Source organism: Odocoileus virginianus, chromosome 25 (genome assembly GCF_023699985.2).
Source record: "Odocoileus virginianus isolate 20LAN1187 ecotype Illinois chromosome 25, Ovbor_1.2, whole genome shotgun sequence".
NCBI classification, from domain to species: domain Eukaryota; kingdom Metazoa; phylum Chordata; class Mammalia; order Artiodactyla; family Cervidae; genus Odocoileus; species Odocoileus virginianus.
The window spans coordinates 13,335,719-13,356,151 of NC_069698.1; the positions used below are offsets into that span (position 1 = coordinate 13,335,719).

The 20,433-nt window shown below is 39.4% G+C and overlaps 1 protein-coding gene and 1 pseudogene across 1 annotated transcript; both read right to left on the reverse strand.

The window, feature by feature from the left end:
- Positions 1-7,596: 7,596 nt before the first annotated feature.
- LOC110144055 (olfactory receptor 5H8-like) lies at positions 7,597-8,553 on the reverse strand. Its single transcript, XM_020903870.2, has one exon. It carries the CDS (start codon positions 8,530-8,532, stop codon positions 7,597-7,599), a length of 936 nt encoding a protein of 311 aa, XP_020759529.1. The 5' UTR covers positions 8,533-8,553.
- A 5,396-nt stretch (positions 8,554-13,949) lies between these two features.
- Positions 13,950-18,570, reverse strand: LOC110144062 (olfactory receptor 5H8-like; annotated as a pseudogene).
- Between the last annotated feature and the right edge of the window lie 1,863 nt (positions 18,571-20,433).

Here is a 20,433-nt window from a genome sequence, read left to right on the forward strand (position 1 = left end):
GGTGCTGGAGAAACATTCCAGTGAGCAGAACTTTGACCACTGCACCTGGTTGTCCACTTTATTCTGGAGAAATGGACAGATGTGTGAATATATACCAGTTCATTGGCTTTGGCCAGTGGTTTGGTGGGATGTTCAAAGCCTTTGAAGGAAAATGACTGGAAATTGATGACAAGGAGATCTGCAAAAGAGTGATGTTAATAATTTCTCTGAATGGGCACAAAACATGAAGATATTTATGTCCCATGTGAATATTCACACACACACACACACACACACACACACACACACACACAAACAAAAAGTGATCTCAGCAGAATAGGATATTATCATTAAGTGGTTAAGATGACCCAATGACTGGACACTAGTTACTCTTTCTCAAGTAACCTTGTCATCATTCAATTGTTGTTCAGTTGCTCAGTCATGTCCAACATATTGCAATCCCACAGACAGAAACACGCCAAACTCCCCTGTCCTTTACCATCTCCCAGAGCTTGCTCAAACTCATGTCCATTGAGTTGATGATGCCATCCATCCATCTTGTCCTCTAATGTTCCCATCTCCTCCTGTCATCTGTCTTTCCCAGCATCAGGGTCTTTTCCCGTCAGTCAGCTCTTCAAATTAGGTGGCCAAAATATTGGAGATTCCTTCTCAACATAAGTTCCTTCAATGAATTTTCAGGATTGTTTTTCTTTAGAATTGAATGGTTTGATCTCCTTGCAGTCTAAGGAACTCTCAAGAGTCTTCTCCAACACCACAGTTCAAAAGCATCAATTCTTTGGTGCTCAGCCTTCTTTATGGTCCAACTCTCACATCCATACATGACTACTGGAAAAACCATAGCTTTGACAACACAGACCTTTGTTGGCAAAGTAATGTCTCTGCTTTTTAATATGCTGTCTAGGTTTATCTTTTCTTCCAAGGAGCAAGTGTCTTTTAATTTCATGGCTGCACTCACCAACTGCAGTGATTTTGGATGCCAAGAAAATAAAGTCTCTCACTGTTTCCATTGTTTCCTCATCTATTCACCGCAAAGTGGTGGAACTGGATGCCATGATCCTACTTTTTTCAATGTTGAGTTTTAAGCCAGCTTTTCACTCTCCTCTTTCACCTTCATCAAGGGGCTTTTTAGTTCTTCTTCCCTCTCTGCCATAAGGGTGGTGTCATCTGCATATCTGAGGTTATTGATATTTCTCCTGGCAATCTTGATTCCAACTTGTGCTTCATCCACCCTGACATTTCCACGTGATGTAATCTGCATATAAGTTAAATAAGCAGGGTGACAATATACAGCCTTTACATATTCCTTTCCCAATTTGGAACCAGTTCATTGTTCCATGTCCAGTTCTAACTGTTGCTTCTTGACCTGCATGCAGGTTTCACAGGAGGTGGGTAAGGTGGTCTGGTATTCCCATCTCTCTATGAATTTTCCAATTTGTTGAGATTCACACAGTCAGAGGCTTCAGCATAGTCAATGAAGCAGAAGTATGTGTTTTTCTGGAATTCTCATTTTTTCTATGATCCAACAGATGTTAGCAATTTTATCTCTGGTGCCTCTGCTTTTTCTAAATCCAGCTTTAACATCTGGAAGTTGTCAGCTTGGAGAATTTTGGGCATTATTTTGCTAGCATGTGAAATGAATACAGTTGTGTGGTAGTTTGGACATTCTTTGGCACTGTCCTTCTTTGAGATTGGGGTGAAAACTGACCTTTTCCAGTCCTGTGGCCACTGCTGAGTTTTCTAAATTTGCTGGCATATTGAGTGTAGCTCTTTAACAGCACCATCTTTTAGGATTTGAAATAGCTCAACTGGAATTCCATCACCTCCACTAGCTTTGTTTTTAGTGATGCTTCCTAAGGCCCACTTGACTTCACACTCCAAGATGTCTTATAGGTGAGTGATCACACCATCGTGGTTATCTGTGTCATGAAGATCTTTTTTATATAGTTCTTCTGTGTATTCTTGCCATCTCTTCTTAATATCTTCTGCTTCTATTAGGTCCATACAGTTTCTGTCCTTTATTATGCCCATCTTTGCATGAAATGTTCCCTTGGTATCTCTAATCTTCTTGAAGAGATCTCTAGTCTTTCCCATTCCATTGTCTTCCTCTATTTCTTTGCATTTTTCACTTAGGAAGGCTTTCTTATCTTTCTTTGCTGTTCTTTGAAACTCTGTATTCAAATGGGTATATTGTTCCTTTTCTCCTTTGCCTTTCACTTCTCTTCTTTTCTCAGCTACTTGTAAGGCCTCCTCAGACAACCATTTTGCCTTTTTGCATTTCTTTTTCTTGGGGATGGTCTTGATCACTGCCTCCTGTACAATGTCATAAACTTCTGTCCATAGTTCTTCAGGCACTCTGTCTAAATAGATCTGTTCCCTTGAATCTGTTTGTCACTTGGCTATATGATAATAAGGGGTTTGATTTAGGCCATACCTGATTGGTCTAGTGGTTTTCCCTACTTTCTTCAATTTAAGTCTGAATTTTGCAATAAGGAGTTCATGTTCTGAACCACAGTCAGCTCCCAGTGTTGTTTTTGCTGACTGTATAGAGCTTCTCCATTTTCGGCTGCAAAGAATATAATCAGTCTCACTTCAGTATTAAGCATCTGGTGATGTCCCTGTGTAGAGTCATCTTGTGATGTTGGAAGAGGGTGTTTGCTATGATCAGCTCATTCTCTTGAGAAAACTGTGTTAGCCTTTGCCCTGCTTCATTATGTACTCCAAGGCCAAACTTGCCTGTTACTCCAGGTATCTCTTGACATTCCAGTCCCCTATAATGAAAAAGACATGTTTTTTTGGCGTTAGTTGTGGAAGGCCTTGTAGGGGAATCTTAGAAGCTATCCTTGATTCTCCAGGCAAGAATACTGGAGTGGATTGCCACACCCTCCTCCAGGGGATCTTCCTTATCCAGGGATTGAACCCACGTCTCCTGCGGCTCCTGACTTTCAGGCAGATTCTTTACTGCTGAGGAGCCAGGGAAACCCCATCATTTAATGGGCTCCTAGACAAAGTGGCCATGGCGGCATGGATTGAGATTATCGATTGGCTCAACACTATTGACCTTCCCTCCCTAAGTCCCTAAGCTTGACTCTGTCCTCTGCTGGGTGCGCGGCCGCAGCTGAGACCAATGGTACATCCTTCATGTGGCACCATCATTCACTGGAGTGATCAGTCGTGTATTTGGTGGCAGCATGATTACATTGGAAGTGGAAGTGGAAAAGGAAATGGAAATGAAAGGGATCTGTTCTACTGGAATAGATACTTACTCTAGATACAGATGTGTCTAGATATGTGACTTTCCTGTAGTCAATACTTCTGCCAAAATTATCAGCCTATTCTAACAGAATTCCTATTCCAATGTCATAATGTTCTTAACAGTACTGATTATGGTCAAGGAACTCATTTCAGAGCAAAATAAGTGTGGCAGTGTGCCCATGCTTGTGGAATTCATTGGCCTTCCCTCTGCACCGTGAAGCATGTGGTTTGATAGAATGGTAAATGACCATTGTAAAGCCTCAGTTATAGCAGAACTGTCTGGCAATATCTCACAAAGCTAGGACAAGTATCTTCAGAAAGCTGAAATTTCTGAACCAAACATCAGTGTATGATACTGTTCCATGGGTCTAGGAATCAAGGGGCAGAAATGGGAGTGGCTGCAGTGACTACTGTCCCTTGTGACCACTACAAAATATTTATTTCTTGTTCCTATGTTTTTCTGTCCTTCTGGCATTGCAGTCTCACTTCCAAATGGAGGATTGTTTTTACCCAGACACAAACTATCATTTCACTTACCTGGAAGTAAACACCACTCACTACTTTTGAACCTGCATTCCTCTGTGTTATCAAACAAATGAAGGAGTTACTGTGCTGATTGAGGTGATAGATGGAAACTTCCAATAGGAAACAGGACTGCTCCACAAGGAGAGTAAGGAAGGTCTGGAATACAAATGATACACTAGGGTGAAGCTTTCAGACTATTTTTATAGTGCTATTTAAGTAGGAACTAGTGGATGTGTCGAAACTCCATTGTTTTTGTTCTCTAAATATCTTAAAATTGTAAAATGTTTTTCCACTGATTATTTCAAAATAGTGTTTTTTTTTTTTAACTCACACTGCTATAATCAAATATCATAGATTTTTGGCCTTATAACACAGACATTGATTTTTTACATTCTGGAGGTTGGGAAGTCTGAGTCCAAGGGTCCAACAAACACTGTACTGGTGAGAACTTGCTTTCTGGCTGGCAAACAGCTGCCTTCTCATATGGCCTTTCCTAGCTGAGTACCCCTGTAGAGAAAGCGAGCTCTCTTGTCTCTCTCTTTTCTTATAAGGGGACTAATCCCATCATGAAAAGCCTTACCCTTATGACTTCAGTTAATAAGTTCAGTCGCTCAGTCCTGTCCGACTCTTTGCAACCCCATGAATTGCAGTGCACCAGGCTTCCCTGTCCAGAACCAAATCCCAGAGCTTGCTCAAACTCATGTCCATTGAGTTGGTGATGCTATCAAACCATGTCATCCTCTGTCATCCCCTTCTCCTCCTGCCTTCAATCTTTCCCAGCATCAGGGTCTTTTCCAGTGAGTCAGTTCTTCGCATTAGGTGGCCAGAGTATTGGAGTTCAGGTTTAGCATCAGTCCTTCCAATGAATATTCAAGACTGATTTCCTCTAGGATTGACAGGTTGGATCTCCTTGCAGTCCAAGGGACTCTCAAGAGTCTTCTCCAACACCACAGTTCAAAAGCATCAGTTCTTTGATGTTCAGCTTTCTTTATAGTGCAACTGTCACATTCACACATGACTAATGGAAAACCATAGTTTCACTAGATGGACCTTTGTTGGCAAAGTAATGTCTCTGCTTTTCAATATAAGGTTTGTCATAGTTTTTCTTCCAGGGAGCAAGGATCTTTTAATTTTGTGGCTGCACTCACTATCTGCAGTGATTTTGAAGCCCCCCAAAATAAAGTCTGTCACTGTTTCCACTGTTTCCCCATTTGCCATGAAGTGATGGGACCAGATGCCATGATCTTAGTTTTCCGAATGTTGAGTTTTAAGTTAACTTTTTCACTCTCCTCTTTCACTTTCATCAAGAAGCTTTTTAGTTCTTCTTCATTTTCTGCCATAAGGGTGATGTCATCTGCATATCTGAGGTTATTGATATTTCTTCCAGCAATCTTGATTCCAGCTTGTGCTTCCTCCAGTCCAGCGTTTCTCATGATGTACTCTGCATATAAGTTAAATAAGCACAGTGACAATATACAGCCTTGACATACTCCTGGAACCAGCCTGTTGTTCCATGTCCAGTTCTAACTGTTGCTTCTTGACCTGCATGCAGCTTTCTCAGGAGGCAGGTAGGGTGGTCTGGTATTCCCATCTCCTTGAGAATTTTACACAGTTTGTTGTAATCCATATACAGTCAAAGACTTCAGCATAGTCAATGAAGCAGAAGTAGATGTTTTTCTGGAATTCGCTTGCTTTTTCTGTGATCCAAAAGATGTTGGTAATTTGATCTCTGATTCCTCTGCCTTTTCTAAATCCAGCTTGAACATCTGAAAGTTCATGGTTCATGTACTGTTGAAGCCCAGCTTGGAGAATTTTGAGCATTACTTTCCTAGCGTGTGAGATGAGTGTAATTTTACGGTAGTCTGAACATTTTTTGGCATTGCCCTTCTTTGGGATTGGAATGAAATGTAACCTTTTCCAGTCCTGTGGCCACTGCTGAGTTTTCCAAATTTGCTGGCATATTGAGTGCGACACTTTAACAGCATCATTGTTTACTATTTGAAGTAGCTTAACTGGAATTCCATCGCCTCCACTAGCTTTGTTCATAGTCTGGGTCATGAAGATCTTTTTGTATAGTTCTTCTGTGTATTCTTGCTACCTCTTCTTAATATCTTCTGCTTCTGTTAGGTCCATACCATTTCTGCCCTTTATTGAGCCCATCTTTGCATGAAATGTTCCCTTGGTATCTCTAATTTTCTTGAAGAGATCTCTGGTCTTTCCCATTCTTTTGTTTTCCTCTATTTCTTTCCATTGATCACTGAGGAAGGCTTTCTTATCTCTCCTTGCTATTCTTTGGAACTCTGCAATCAAGTGGGCATATCTTTCCTTTTCTCCTTTGCCTTTCACTTCTCTTCTTTTCTCAGCTATTTGTAAGGCCTCCTCAGACAACCATTTTGCCTTTTTGCATTTCTTTTTCTTGGGGATGGTCTTGATCACTGCTTCCTGTACGATGTAATGAACCTTTGTCTGTATTTTTTCATGCACTCTATCAAATCTAACCCCTTGAATCTGTTTCTCACTTCCACTGTATAATCATAAGGGATTTGATTTACATCATACCTGATTGGTTTAGTGGTTTTCCCTACTTTCTTCAATTTAAGTCTGAATTTTGAAACAAGGAGTTCATGATCTGAGCCTCATGATCTCATGACCTCATCTAAGACTAATTACCTGCCAAAGAGTCTACTCTAATACCACCATATTAAGGGGTTGGTGCTTCAACATACGGATTTGGGGGAACACTGACATTCAGTCCCTATAGTAGTTTGCACTTGTGTGCTCATGTGCTCATTTTGTCTGACTCTTTGCGACCCTGTGGACTGTTCCACCTGGCTCCTCTGTTCATGGAATTTTCCAGGTAGGAATACTGGAGGGAGTTGCCATTTCCTCCTCTAGGGGATCTCCTGGCCCAGGGATCGAACCCGCATGTCCTGTGCCTCCTGCGTTGGCAGGCAGATTCTTTATCACTGTGCCAGTTGGCAGATTTCAAAGATGGAGAACATTTCCTTCCTATTCTGCCACTTGTTTCTTCCCCATGCCCATTTAAAAATTAGGTCCTCAATCTAAACTGTTAGCTTTCTGACACAGTGAAACTTTTCAGACTACTGAACAACAAGCATAGCTAGAAGGGGCCTTAGAAAGCATTATGGGCAGTGAGAGGCAACTCACTCCTTTTTGGTCCTCATAGAAGCAGGCTGAGTTAAGAGAATCCTTCAACAGTGAAGGTCAGGTCAAAATCCTTGAGTCCTTTCTCATGCTTTCTTCATTGCTTTCCCATTGTGTTTATTCTTCTGTGTCAAATGAGAGTTGAATACACAAGAAGTGAGCTCACCATGTCCTAAATAAAGTAGAATAGAAGACCTTTTGATGGTCAGCAGCATTCCTGGGATCTGCCTCTGATCTGCCTCTCAAACACAACATGCTTACTATGTGGAGTTATATGTAATATGAGTCTCCAGGCTATACGGCTGATTATGATCAAAGGCCTCATATATGAGTTCTTTTCAGAGGTACAGCACAATTTTAGTGCTTAATATATGTTTAGTAAATGGACTTATAAAACCACAATGAAGAATATACAAACATGTAAAATATTTTCATTTCTGCTTATTTCGGTATGATATGAAGACTTGATTAAAATTTCCTGTGTGTTTAAATAATATATACAAATATTTAAAATCATTTATTAGGTACTAAAATCTTAAGTCATTAAAATAATAGAACAGTTATGAATGCAGAAAACTTTGAATGTTAAACACAATTAAAAATTTAATCTACATAATTTTATGTTGCTTTTATATACGAGAACACATATTAGTATTAAATCTTAATGTTTCTTTTTAATATTTTTAGCAGTGAATTTATGACTTTTTTATTTCTCAGACTGTAGATAATTGGATTTAGGAAAGGAATTATGACAGTGTAAAACAGAGAGTCCGTCATATCCTGATGATCTGCTTGTGTGGATCCAGGACGCACATACATAAAAAGAAGAGGGCCATAGTATAAGGAGACAGAGAGGAGGTGGGCCCCACAGGTGGAGAAGGCCTTCCTTATGCCTTGTGCAGACTTCTTTTTTAAAATTGTGAACAGAACTAGTGTATAAGAGATAAGAACAATAAGAATGGTGAACACCTGTATTGAGCCAGAGAAAATAAATATCATCAGAACATTAATAGAAGGGTCAGTGCAAGAAATTTTAAACAATGGCATGATGTCACAATAAAAGTGGTGTATTATGTTGTCATTACAGAAGGTTAATCTGAATAAAAAGCCTGTATGAATTAAGGCATGAAAAAGGCCACCAACAAATGATGAGACTAACATTCCCATGCATAGTCTATGAGTCAGAATTGCTGGATAAAGTAGTGGGTTGCATATGGCTAGATAACGATCATACGACATCATTGCCAGCAGAAAACATTCCGTAGTTGCACTGACTGCAAATGAAAAAAATTGCACCAGGCATTCAGAGAGAGATATCCTCTTATTCTGGGTGATAATGTTGACCAGCATCTTGGGAGTCACTGTGGAGGATAGCCAGATATCCACTAAGGCCAAATTCCCAAGGAATATGTACATGGGAATTTGAAGGTGGGGGTCTTTCCAGATGAGAGCAATCAGACCAAGGTTTCCCGTGATGGTGATGAGGTATATCATCAAGAACAGCAGGAACAGGGGCACTTGCCATACTGGTTCATATGTGAGTCCCGTGAGAACAAACTCTGTCAGCTCTGTTGCATTTTTTGTTTCCATATCCTTAATAGATGGCCTCTGAAATACAGCGCAGTAGATGGAAAAAGGACAGTCATCAGTCATTAAAAAAGAAAATTTCAGGACGATAATAGAAATAAAAACATACACTAGAGTGCCCTTTATTTGCTCTTACTGAAATACATGAAAAATATTTTGGGGAAATTATTGTGCTGGAAAAAACCAACTATTATGTTGGCTAAAAATTTTGTTCAGTTTTTCTGTATGGTCTTATGGAAAAACCCAAACAAACTTTTTGACCAACCGCCTATTTTATCTCAAGATGTATGTGGGGATGAACAGATGTAGAATAGAGGAAAGATATTCTGAACATGGGTAAATTTATGGGAAAACTACTAAGGTAGAGAAATCCCGTGTTTTAGTTATGGATGCAGCATCAGGAGTAAAAATGTTACAAGGGCCTGGTTTAACAAATGAATTCACTGCCATGCACGTCATAAATGGCATCTAATAATATGCACTTTATAAATGCTCCCCAAGTGATGTAAATGTATCTGAAGTTTTTAATTCATATGTGATATGACATTGGGAGTTTTGAGACCACAAAGAAACAGATCAAAATAAATCACAATGTAGAGTTACTGGGACTTGGTGACACATGAGATATGAAGAGTGGGTTAGTGAAAGTTGCTCAGTCGTGTCCAACTCTTTGCCACCCCATGGACTATACAGTCCATGGAATTCTCCAGGCCAGAATACTGGAGTGGGTAGCCTTTCCCTTCTCCAGGGGGATCTTCCCGATCCAGGAATTGAACCAGGGTCTCCTGCATTGCAGCAGATTCTTTACAAGCTAAGCCACAAGGGAAGCCCAAGAATACTGGAGTGGGTAGTCTATCCCTTCTCCAGCGGATCTTCCTGACCCAGGAATCAAACCAGGGTCTCCTTCATTGCAGGCAGATTCTTTACCAACTAAGCTATCAGGGAAGCCAGAAGAGTGGGTTAGTAAAGATGAAAGTCACTTGGTGTCTTACTAAGTGATCATGGAAAATTAAGGAAAATTCAGATGCAGAGGCCAGTTTTTGCAAGAAACTTCTTCTGAATATCAAAAGTGACATATATTTAGCAATAATAATCTATAAGAGCTTAAAAGAAATAATGACTTACGAGACATTGAGGTGGCTGAAAGCATAGTATGTATGGCCTATCCAGAAGACAGTGGACAGTGTGGATAAGGTAAAAGAAAATACATGCGGAAGTGTTAAGTTAAAATAGATACCCATCATGTATTAGTTAATGTTTGATTCTCTTTTCTGCCTTATGACTCTTGGTATTAGACAAAAATTATCATTCACTCTAGAAGTCAAAATTCTAAAAACTGACCTTCTCTATCCCCTGAACCTAGACTGAGGGGACCAGATCTACCATTAGCCACTCAAACTCATCTACACTGAATTTGGATATGAAGAGGGGAGAAAGAGGTCAAATGTTGAGAAAAGAGACTTTCCATGTCAACGAAGTTGCAATATCATGCCGCCAAAATGCATGCTGCACCCACAACAGTGGCATTTTCATTGTAAGCTGTAGCATTCAAATTCAGCAGCAACGGCAACAGGTCTCACCGAGCTAGAGCTGCAATATGATTTTGGCGGTTAACTGTTCAGCTTCTTTTTCTGTGTGTTCCTGCCCATTTGTCCAGTGGATTTGTGTAATTTCCCTGGCAGTTACTTGTTAGAGCCAATTTCCATTGAATTAACTCATTTCATGTTGCAACCAGGAACACTGGCTCACACAAGGAGGGACAAGAAAAGACCAGAAAAGGCTATTGAACAGTGACTAGAGAAGCAGGGGGAATTAGAAAGGTAGTTTTATGAACCTCAAGAGTAGAAAGCACAAAAAAAAAAAAAAAAAAAAAAGCAAAGGAAAGCACAGTTTATTTGGTAAGAAAAAGAGTGAGCTGAAATCACTGAGTTGGATTTAAGAGATTTGTAATGGCTTTAGTGAGATGAGTTTCCGTTTGCGACAGAACAGATGTCAGATAATAATGAGCAATGAGTGGAAAGCAAGTGGCATAGCAGTGAGGAATGAAGGCGAGTATCTGAGATGTGGAGACAGATGCAAATTATTTTTTGTCTTGAGAAACCATGTCATTAAATTTTCAAAGAAAGAGAGGCAGGCATTGAGAAGAAAGAGGATAAAGGAATAGAATGGGAAATTTGGAGGGGGAGATGAAAAGGAAACAAGAAGCGGGAAGAGGAGAAGGGATATAGATGGATAAGTGTAGGACAGACAAGGCATTGAAGAGGGTACGAGGAAGTATCAGAGAAAAGCTTAGATGAAATAAGGAGAGGCTAGAGGTATGGTTCAAATATTTGTCTTAAATTTGATTTTTGTTAAAAGCTATCAGTACTATAAATCCTTTTTCTTTTATTCAAAACCCCGTTTATTTCCTATGGAATTTATATATGGAACAGAGACTTTCATTTTAATTTTACTTTATAAATTTGCATTGTTGGTAAATATTCTACCATGCACAGTATCTTTGTTATTATTATTATTACAACTGACTTTCCCTAGAAATCCTGATGGGTTTACCTGACAGATTCTGTTTTTCTACCAGTTTGATAGCAGAAAAAATTGAGGCAAGTACTGGAACTTAATACAGGCAAAGTAAATAACCAATCCAAAAATTTGAATTTGTTAAATGTATATTTGGAATGGGTTTTGTTCCATGCAGTCTCCAATAACTCAAATTTTCAATTCAATGTGTGGGTGATTATTGAGTCATAAGGCTGAAAAGAGCACTGGGAAATATCTTCTGAATTTTTCCAGATATATATATTTTTTTCAATGAAATTATTGTCAGAAGTTGGTGAAAGGAAAGAGAGGTTATGGTTTAAGCAAATTAACTTAAAATTTAATTTGTTAATGTGGTTAATTAAATGAATATTCATTGGAAGGACTGATGCTGAAGCTGCAACTCCAATACTTTGGCCACCTGATGCGAAGAGCCAACTCATTGGAAAAGACCCTGATGCTGGGAAAGCATCAGGCAAAAAGACAAAGGGGTGGCAAGAGATGAGATGGTTAGGTAGCATCACTGACTTAATGGACTTGAATTTGAGGAAACTCCAGAAGATAGTGGAAGACAGGGGAGCCTGGAGTGCTGCAGTCCATGGCATCACAAAGAGTTGGACATGACTTAGTGACTGAACAACAACAGCAACAAAATGAAATGAGTGTTTTGAATACAATTATCAGAAAGATTTCTTATACAGGACACATTATGACTTAAATCCCCAAACTCACTTTTAATTTTTTTGACATTCTACTTCACCAAAACTTATCCTACAGAGTCATTGTAATTATTCTAACTAAATAATTATATGTCATTAAGGAATGCAATGTAGTCTTAGAGCTATTTTGCTCATCCAGATTTTACTCACAATAATAAAAGTTACAGGTTACTCACTGTTCATTTTTCATTTTCAGTTGGCTATGCATCAGCTTCAATTGGCTTATGAATGAAATCAAAATTGTTATAAATTTAGTAGTATTTTAACTTTGTATAAAAAATAATGAGTATTATGGAAATCATTCATTCTTACCAATATCTCTTAAGAAACTGTGGAGATCCTTTCAGTTTTTTACTTTCTGAAGTAGAAAATAATACAGGAACACTGCTGTGACTCTACATAGACAGCATCAGTTTGCACACTGATTCATTTTGGAATCCTCATTTTCCAAGCTTAGGAAAATGTTGTTTATATGAATTTGTTTTGAACAACATCAACCAATTACATAACTGTGCGCTTTTGCCAGAGGAGGAAATGAAAAACCCATATTCCCCTGATAGCACCCAAGGATTCTCTTTACTAAAGTCCTAAGCTTTTCCACTGGGTGTTATTGACATGGACATTTATGACGAATCCAGGCAATACCGCAGGGCATTACAGACTCTGAAATAAAAATCAAATCAGTGTTGACAGTTCCAGATTTTTTAAAAATTGGAATTGCACTACTTACATCACAGATGACATTTCTAACATGTTTATACAAACTCCAGTTTATCTGTAAATTTTGATACTCTGTATGCTTTGGTCAGTATGGTCTGATTTAACTAATCACACTTGGTTTTCATGAAGCCAGAGTTTTAAATACCCTTTATGAGCCAACCCCAAGTAAGTTGTCCTACTCATGAAGACTGTAGCTTGTATTCCATGCCTATTTCCAACTTTCCACTTTACAGTGAAATTTGATGAGAAATCTTCCTAGGCATAGGTCAGGGAGAGGCACAAAAGAAAAATGAAAAGAAAGAATGCATGGGAAGTAGCCTAGATCAGGACTCCTTGGACTTCAGGTCCTTGTGAATCTCCTGGTGAGTTTCTTAAAGTGCACATTCTGATCCAATAGTTTAGAACTGGTGCTGAGCGTCTTCATCTCTAATGAGGTTATACCTCTGAACGTTCGCACTCCTCAAGGTCTTCCTTCATTTGCAGGTCTAGCTTTTCAGGGAGCTAGACCATTATGGAAAGAAAAAAAATTGCAAATGGGGTTGGCATGCATAGAGAGCAAAGAGGAGCTTTTTTGAGAGGCCAGCACAGGTGGGATCATGGAGGATCTGGAGTCTGGGTCGGGGACTTTGTTCTTTATCTCGATTGAAAGGGAAACTATTGAGGGGTTTTGAACATGAAGATTACATGTTCAGATTTGCTTTTAATTATTAACAGAGATGTTGCTGTTCAACATTTATTTATAAATATAGTGACATTATTTATGTCAAAGTAGTGTAATATGAAAATGATAATATTTAGTTTTGATATGTGAAAAATGAAAAATATTTAACCTCCACTTGGGACCAACTTAGTAGCTAGGAAAAAAAAAACCCAAAAAACATGGGCCATAGACTTTGGTAGACTCACTCATTAATCAGTTGTCCTGTGTTCTTAGAAGTATGCTAGTGTGAGACAAGTGCTCGGGCCTGGTGCACTGGGAAGACTCAGAGGGATTGGGTAGAGAGGGAGGTGGGAGGAGGGATCGGGATGGGGAATACATGTAAATCCATGGCTGATTCATGTCAATGTATGACAAAACCCACTACAATACTGTAAAGTAATTAGACTCCAACTAATAAAAATAAATGAAAAAAAAAAAGTATGCTAGTGAAAGCAGAAAAATGCATGAAAAAAAAAAACCACAATAGATCAAATAGAAGTCAGTATGAAAACAGCGAAGGATGGAGTAAGCAGTATAATGTGCATTAGTAGCTTCAGCATAACTCAAACGCAACAATTTACTGCCCCTTCAGTTGTGTATGTGTGCAGTCACAGTCATATCTGACTCTTGGCAACCCCATGAACTATAGTCCCCCAGGCTCCTCTGCCCGTGGGATTTTCCAGGCAAGAATACTGGAGTGGGTTCCCATTTACTTCTCCATCAGTTTTGTATAGTTACCTTTTAACTCATTTTGTTGCCCATAAGTGAGTACAAAGGTCTGCATTGCTGCTCTTAGTATGAATAGTCTTTTTAGTTTTAGTCATTTTAATAGGTGAAGGATATGTTGTTGCATCTGGCACCTCCTACAAAAGAAAAAAAAAAAAAAGGGCACAACACCTACTGGGACCCTGTGGATTTTAGAAACAACACCATCATCATTTGGGTGTGTTATTCCAGCCCATTCCAGCCAAAGTTGCTAGCTTCGAGTGTGGCTCAGAACAGAAGAACGTTTACAAAAGGTCCAGGCTGCTGTCAATTGAACCACATGATCTCACAGAAACAATGGTGCTTGGAGTGGCAGTGGCAGATAAGGATGCAGTTGGGAGTCTTTGGCAGGCCTCTTGGGCATCCCTGGTAGCTCAGATGGTAAAGAATCTGCCTGCAGTGCAGGAGAACCAGGTTCGATCCCTGGGTCAGGAAGATCCCCTGGAGAAGGGAATGGCTCCCCACTCCAGTATTCTTGCCTGGAGAATTCCATGGACAGAGGAACCTGGCAGTCTACAGTCCACGGGATTGCAAAAAAAACTGGACATTACTGACTAGCACACACATAGGTAAAAAAGTAGAGCAGAACCTTGATTCTGGAGCAAAGGTCTGCATCCACTGCAAATAACTACTGTCCTTGTGACAAATAGCTGTTGGCCTGCGTCTAGGCATTTTTAGAGGCTGAATGCTTAAGCATTTAAAATGCTGGTTAAAATGGCAGTTTTCCATGAGACTAGAGCAGCTTTTCATAAACTTGGTGTTATATGACCCACCAAACCATAAAATTGGCAGTACACTGCCATAATTTTGTCAAATGGAAGTGAAATGTACCCTCTGGCCTGAGCAAGCCCTCAGGGCACCAGTATCTTTCTTGAAGAAACATGATCTCCATACCTGCTGCAATGACTTCTCTAGCCCAGCCTGCACTGTGGCCTTGTGGGTTGGTCTCTATAATTCATGGAAAGAGGAGAGATTACCTGGAGCTGATTAAACAATGATTCTGTACCACATGAAGACACCATCTGAGGGTGGACAACTATAGCACTACTGACACTCTCCGTGACATCCCTGTAGGACAGTAGTGATGGAATATCCTCCCATTGGGCAAAACTTTGAGCAGTCTACCTCCTTGGTTTCCTGGAAGGAGAAATGGCCAGATTTATCATGATATGGGCTTCCCAGATGGTGCTAGTGGTAAAGAACCCACCTGCCAGTGCAGGAGACATAAGAGACACAGGTTCAATTCCTGGTTCAGGAAGATCCCTGGGAGAGGGAATGGCAACTGATTCCAGTATTCTTGTCTAAAGAATCCCATGGATAGAGGAGCCTAGAGGGCTACAGTTCGTAGGGTCTCAAAGAGTGAGACAGAACTGAAGCAACCTAGCATGCACACACGTGATGATATATAATATATTAGTTTCAATCCCTGGGTTGGAAGATCCCTTGGAGAAGGGAATGGCTACCCACTCCAATATTCTGGCCTGGAGAATTCCGTGGATTATATAGTCATGGGGTTGCAAAGAGTTGGACACATCTGAGCAACTTTCTCTTTCACATATTAGTTTCAGTTATACAACATAGTGACTCAAAATTCTTATAGATTAGCATATTAAAAAGCAGAGACATTACTTTGCCAACAAAGGTCTAGTCAAGGCTGTGGTTTTTCCAGTGGTCATGTATGGATGTGAGAGTTGGATTGTGAAGAAAGCTAAGCACTAAAGAATCGATGCTTTAAAACTGTGGTGTTGGAGAAGATTCTTGAGAGTCCCTTGGACTGCAAGGAAATACAACCAGTCCATCCTCAAGGAGATCAGTCCTGGGTGTTCATTGGAAGGACTGATGTTGAAGCTGAAACTCCAATACTTTGGCCACCTGATGCAAAGAGCTGACTCATTGGAAAAGACCCTGATGCTGGGAAAGATTGAGGGCAGGAGGAAAAGCAGATGACAGAGGATGAGATGGTTGGATGGCATCACCGACTCAAGGGACATGGGTTTGGGTGGACTCCAGAAGTTGGTGATGGACAGGGAGGCCTGGCGTGCTGTGGTTCATGAAGTCGCAAAGAGTCAGACGTGACTGAGTGACTGAACTGAACTGTCATGTACCACCATCTAATCTGTGTTATTATATGACTGTATTAGTGAAGGAGGACTGATACTAGTATGAATTCTGAGCATTTTACTATTTTTGCCAGTGAGTCTACAACTCTCTTATTTCTTAGGCTGTAGATAACTGGATTTAACAAAGGGATTATGACAATGTAAAACAGAGAGTCCATCATATCCTCATCATCTGCTTGTGCAGATCCAGGGTGCACATACATGAAGAGAAGAGCCCCATAGTATAAAGAGGCAGATAGCAGGTGGGATGCACAGATGGAGAAGGCCCTCCTTATGCATTGTAAAGACTTCTTCTTCAAAATTGTAAAGAGAACAAGTGTATAAGAGGCAAGAACAATGAGAATAGTGAACACCTGTATAGACCCAGAGAAAATAAATATCACCAGAAATTTAATGGAAGGATCAGTGCAGAAAATCTTAAACAATATTATATCACTGTGTATTATATCACAGTAAAATTTATGTACTATGTTGGAGTTGCAGAAAGTTAATTTGAATTAAAAAAGCATTATCAATTATAACATGGAAAAGGCCACCTAAAAATGACAAAACTAAGCCAGATGCATAGTCTATTGGTCATGATCATTAGCTAAATTAATGGTTTGCAAATGGCCATATAGTGATCATATGCCATTGTTGCCAGCAGAAAACGTTCTGTGGTTACACTGACTGCAAAGGGGTAAAAAAACATATTTTGCATTCAGTGAGAGAGATCATTTTGCTCTTGACACACAAGTTGACCAGCATCTTGGGAGTCACTGTGGAGGATATCCAGGCATCCACAAAGGCCAATTTTCTAAGGAATGGGTACATGGGAATGTGAAGGTGAGGGTCATTGCAAATGAGAGCAGTCAGACCAAGGTTCCCCACAGTGGTGATGAGGCATAGCACCAAGAGCAAGAGGGCTTGCCGCTGTGGTTGATACTTAAGTCCTGTGAGAACAAACTCTGTCAGCAATGTTGTTGCTCTTCCATGTCCTCACTGGATATTTCCTGAAATCAATGGGATAAATATTCATTACTATTTAACATGGATTTTCTTGGGGAAATGGAAATAAATTCTTACTTAAATTCAAAAAATGTGAAGCAATGAGCAGATTTAGAAAAATGGAAGACATTCTAAACGTGTGAAATTTGTGGAAGTAGGGTGGAGTGTGATAGGGAATTGTGTCTAGGGCATGGATATAGGGTCTAGGGAAAGGAAGTTTGAAAGACTTAGATAATGAAATAACTTGAATGGCTTGCAAAGTATCTTGAACATTACTCGTCAGCTAGTAAGTATACACTGAAAATAAGAGATACAAGTGGGACTGTAAGATATTTTTTAAAATTTGTATGAGGTAGTATAGAAAATAAACTGCAGGGAGTGGAAATTATAGTCAAGAATACTAGCCAGGAAGCTGTTACATTGTCCAGTGGTTTCCAAACCAGATTGCACATTAGAATTGGCTAAGGAACTTTTTGTGTAAAATATAGATCATGAGGTTTAATGTACATATTGATTTAGTGGGTTAATAATAAAGTCTAATAATCTGTATTTCTAAATTACAACTCAAGTAATTAAAACTTTTGGCTTAAAACTCAACATTCAAAAAACTAAGATCATAGTCACATCACTTCTTGGAAAATAAATGAGGGGAAAATGGAAACAGTGGCAGATTTCTTTTCTAGGGCTCCAAAATCACTGTGAACCATGACTGCAGTCATGATATTTAAAGGCACTTTCTCCTTGGAAGAAAAGCTATGATGAAACTAGATAGCGTATTAAAAAGCAGAGTCATCACTTTGCCGACAAAGGTCTATATAGTCAAAGCTATGGTTTTTCCAGTAATCATGTACAAATGTGAGAGTTGGACCGTAAAGGAAAATGAACACTGAAGAAGTGATGCTTTCGAGTTGTGGTGCTGGAGAAGACTTTTCAGAGTCCCTTGGACTGCAAGGAGATCAGGCCAGTCAATCCTAAAGGAAATCAAGTCCGAATATTCATTGGAAGGACTGAGGCTGAAGCTAAAGCTCCAATACTTTGGCCACCTGATGTGAAGAGCCAGCTCATTGGAAAAGACCCTGATGCTGGGAAAGATTGAGGGCCTGAAGAGAAGGGGGTGACAGAGGATGAGACGGTTGGATGGCATCATCAACTCAATGGACATGAGTTTGAGCAAATGGCAGGAGATAGTAAAGGACATGGGAACCTTGTGTGCTGCAGTCCGTGGAGTTGCAAAGAGTCAGACACGACTGAGCGACTGAACAACAATTTTGTACTCCAAGGCCGAACCGCTATTCTGGGTATCTCTTGACTTTCTGCTTTTGCATTTCAATCCCTTATGCTGAAAAGGACATCTTTTTTTTGCTGTTAGTTCTAGAAAGTCTTGTAGGTCTTCATAGAACCATTTGACATCAGCTTCTTCAACATTAGTTGCTGGGACAAAGACTTGGATGACTATGATGTTGAATGCTTTGCCTTGGCAATGAACTGAGATCATCCTGCTGTTTTTGAGATTTCACCCAAGTTCTTTATTTCAAACTCTTTTGTTGACCATGAGAGCCACTCCATTTCTTCTAAGGGATTCTTGCCCACAGTACTAGATATAATGGTCATCTGAATGTATATTTTTCATTTTGTTATTCTGGAAAATTATCCTATACTAATATAAAAATGCACTGTTCCTTTAATGAGTTTTTGCTTTATTTTGAAAACTAAAGGGAAATATGATAACAAAAGGCAAGCTGCATGCAGTAACCATCTCAAATCAAGGAAACTTCTTGTACTTTGTTACAAGATTCAAAAAGAGTGATGCACTCTTACTGCATTCTATGTGTTTGTATATTTCACAAATTCTTGTTTAGAAATTCAGATGTGCAAGCTATTCTGCCATTCACTGCAAAAAATACAGTGTAAAGACTTCTAAGTTGAGATCTAAAAGAATTTTTAGGTCCAGAATAAGTAATATCCAAGTCCAAGGGTGGTCTAAGAAGAGTAAATAAACTAACAAGAGTTTCAAATGAGTGTGCATTGCCATCCTCTTTAGGGCAATCTGAAAGTAGATAATCTACACTCTAAGGTACAAGATAGACCTTGAAGAAAGACACCATGAAAATTCTGAAGGATCAGTTTGGGGCTGGGGAGGTGGATTCTCTGTGGGGAGACCAGTAAGAGCAAAAGGACATAACTGAGGAGGGAAGTGTATCCAGTCTTTCAGTGACTTATTGTTGCTATAAAAGAGAGTCCACAGGAGAATTGTGAAGGAAAGGACTTGGAGTCCAACCATAGTATAATTGAAAGGACCTCAACCACAGTGAACAAATTCAGAGCAAGGAAGATAGAGAAAGAAAAATATATAAATATTTATATAGATGTACATATATATAGAAACATCATATAGTCTGAACATGCACATGCATAAATAAATAATGCTAAATTTTGTGTGTTGTGTGTATACACACACAAACACCACACAAAAAACCTGCTAATGGCAATCCATTATAGATCCTTGAAGAGTAATATGATTTAATCTGAGTTCTTTTTACAAAGAAATATCTGGCAGATATGTTTGGAAAATAAGAGAGAATGAGCAGAATGAAGCGGATAAGTAACTAGAATTTTGTAAATCACAGAGGTAAGTGGTTATGAAAGTGAGTGTCACAGTGGTATCAATAAGAATGTACCTAGGATGAGTGATGAGAGGCAAAGAAGGGGTGGACCTGAAGGTGAATCACTCTTTATTCTTAGAGCATGGAGTGTGATGAAAATGAATATTTAAGGACTTTGGGGCACAAACATGCAAACTCTTGTTCGTTTTCATTTCTTTCGCAGCCAACCCACAGGCATCACAATAGCATATCTTAACATTATTTGAACTTTGATGAGATGCATTTATATCTCCTCATTGTCCACCACACATCCTGATAAGCTGACAACCTTTACATGTTTCTAGTTTCTTACTAGGTTTACTTTTAAAAAATTCAAAGAATATTAATCCATTTTTTCTATCCTACCCCTTACAGCATAAATCTTCAATATAATCTGCTAGCTTTCTTAGTGAAGCTTTTCAAATTGATCAATGAAATACAGACACAAAAAGGACTGTAGAAGTCATAGACAATGAAAGAAAACATGCCTCTTTGCCTTTTCCTAAGCATCACTCTCAGCTAAGATCATCTCCTACAGTGTAGTTCTGTTTTCACTGTCTTACTCCCATGCCATTTTTTTCCCCCTTGCTTTTCCATTTCTTTGTGTGATACGACAGGTGATTACCAAAGAAGTTCAGTTCAGTTGCTGAGTCATGTCCAACTCCTTGCGACCCCATGAACCACAGCACGGAGTCCACCGAAACCCATGTCCATTG

Bases quoted from the DNA above. Each gene is read 5' to 3' on its own strand.
- LOC110144055 (XM_020903870.2), bottom strand. From the start codon at position 8,532: ATGGAAACAAAAAATGCAACAGAGCTGACAGAGTTTGTTCTCACGGGA.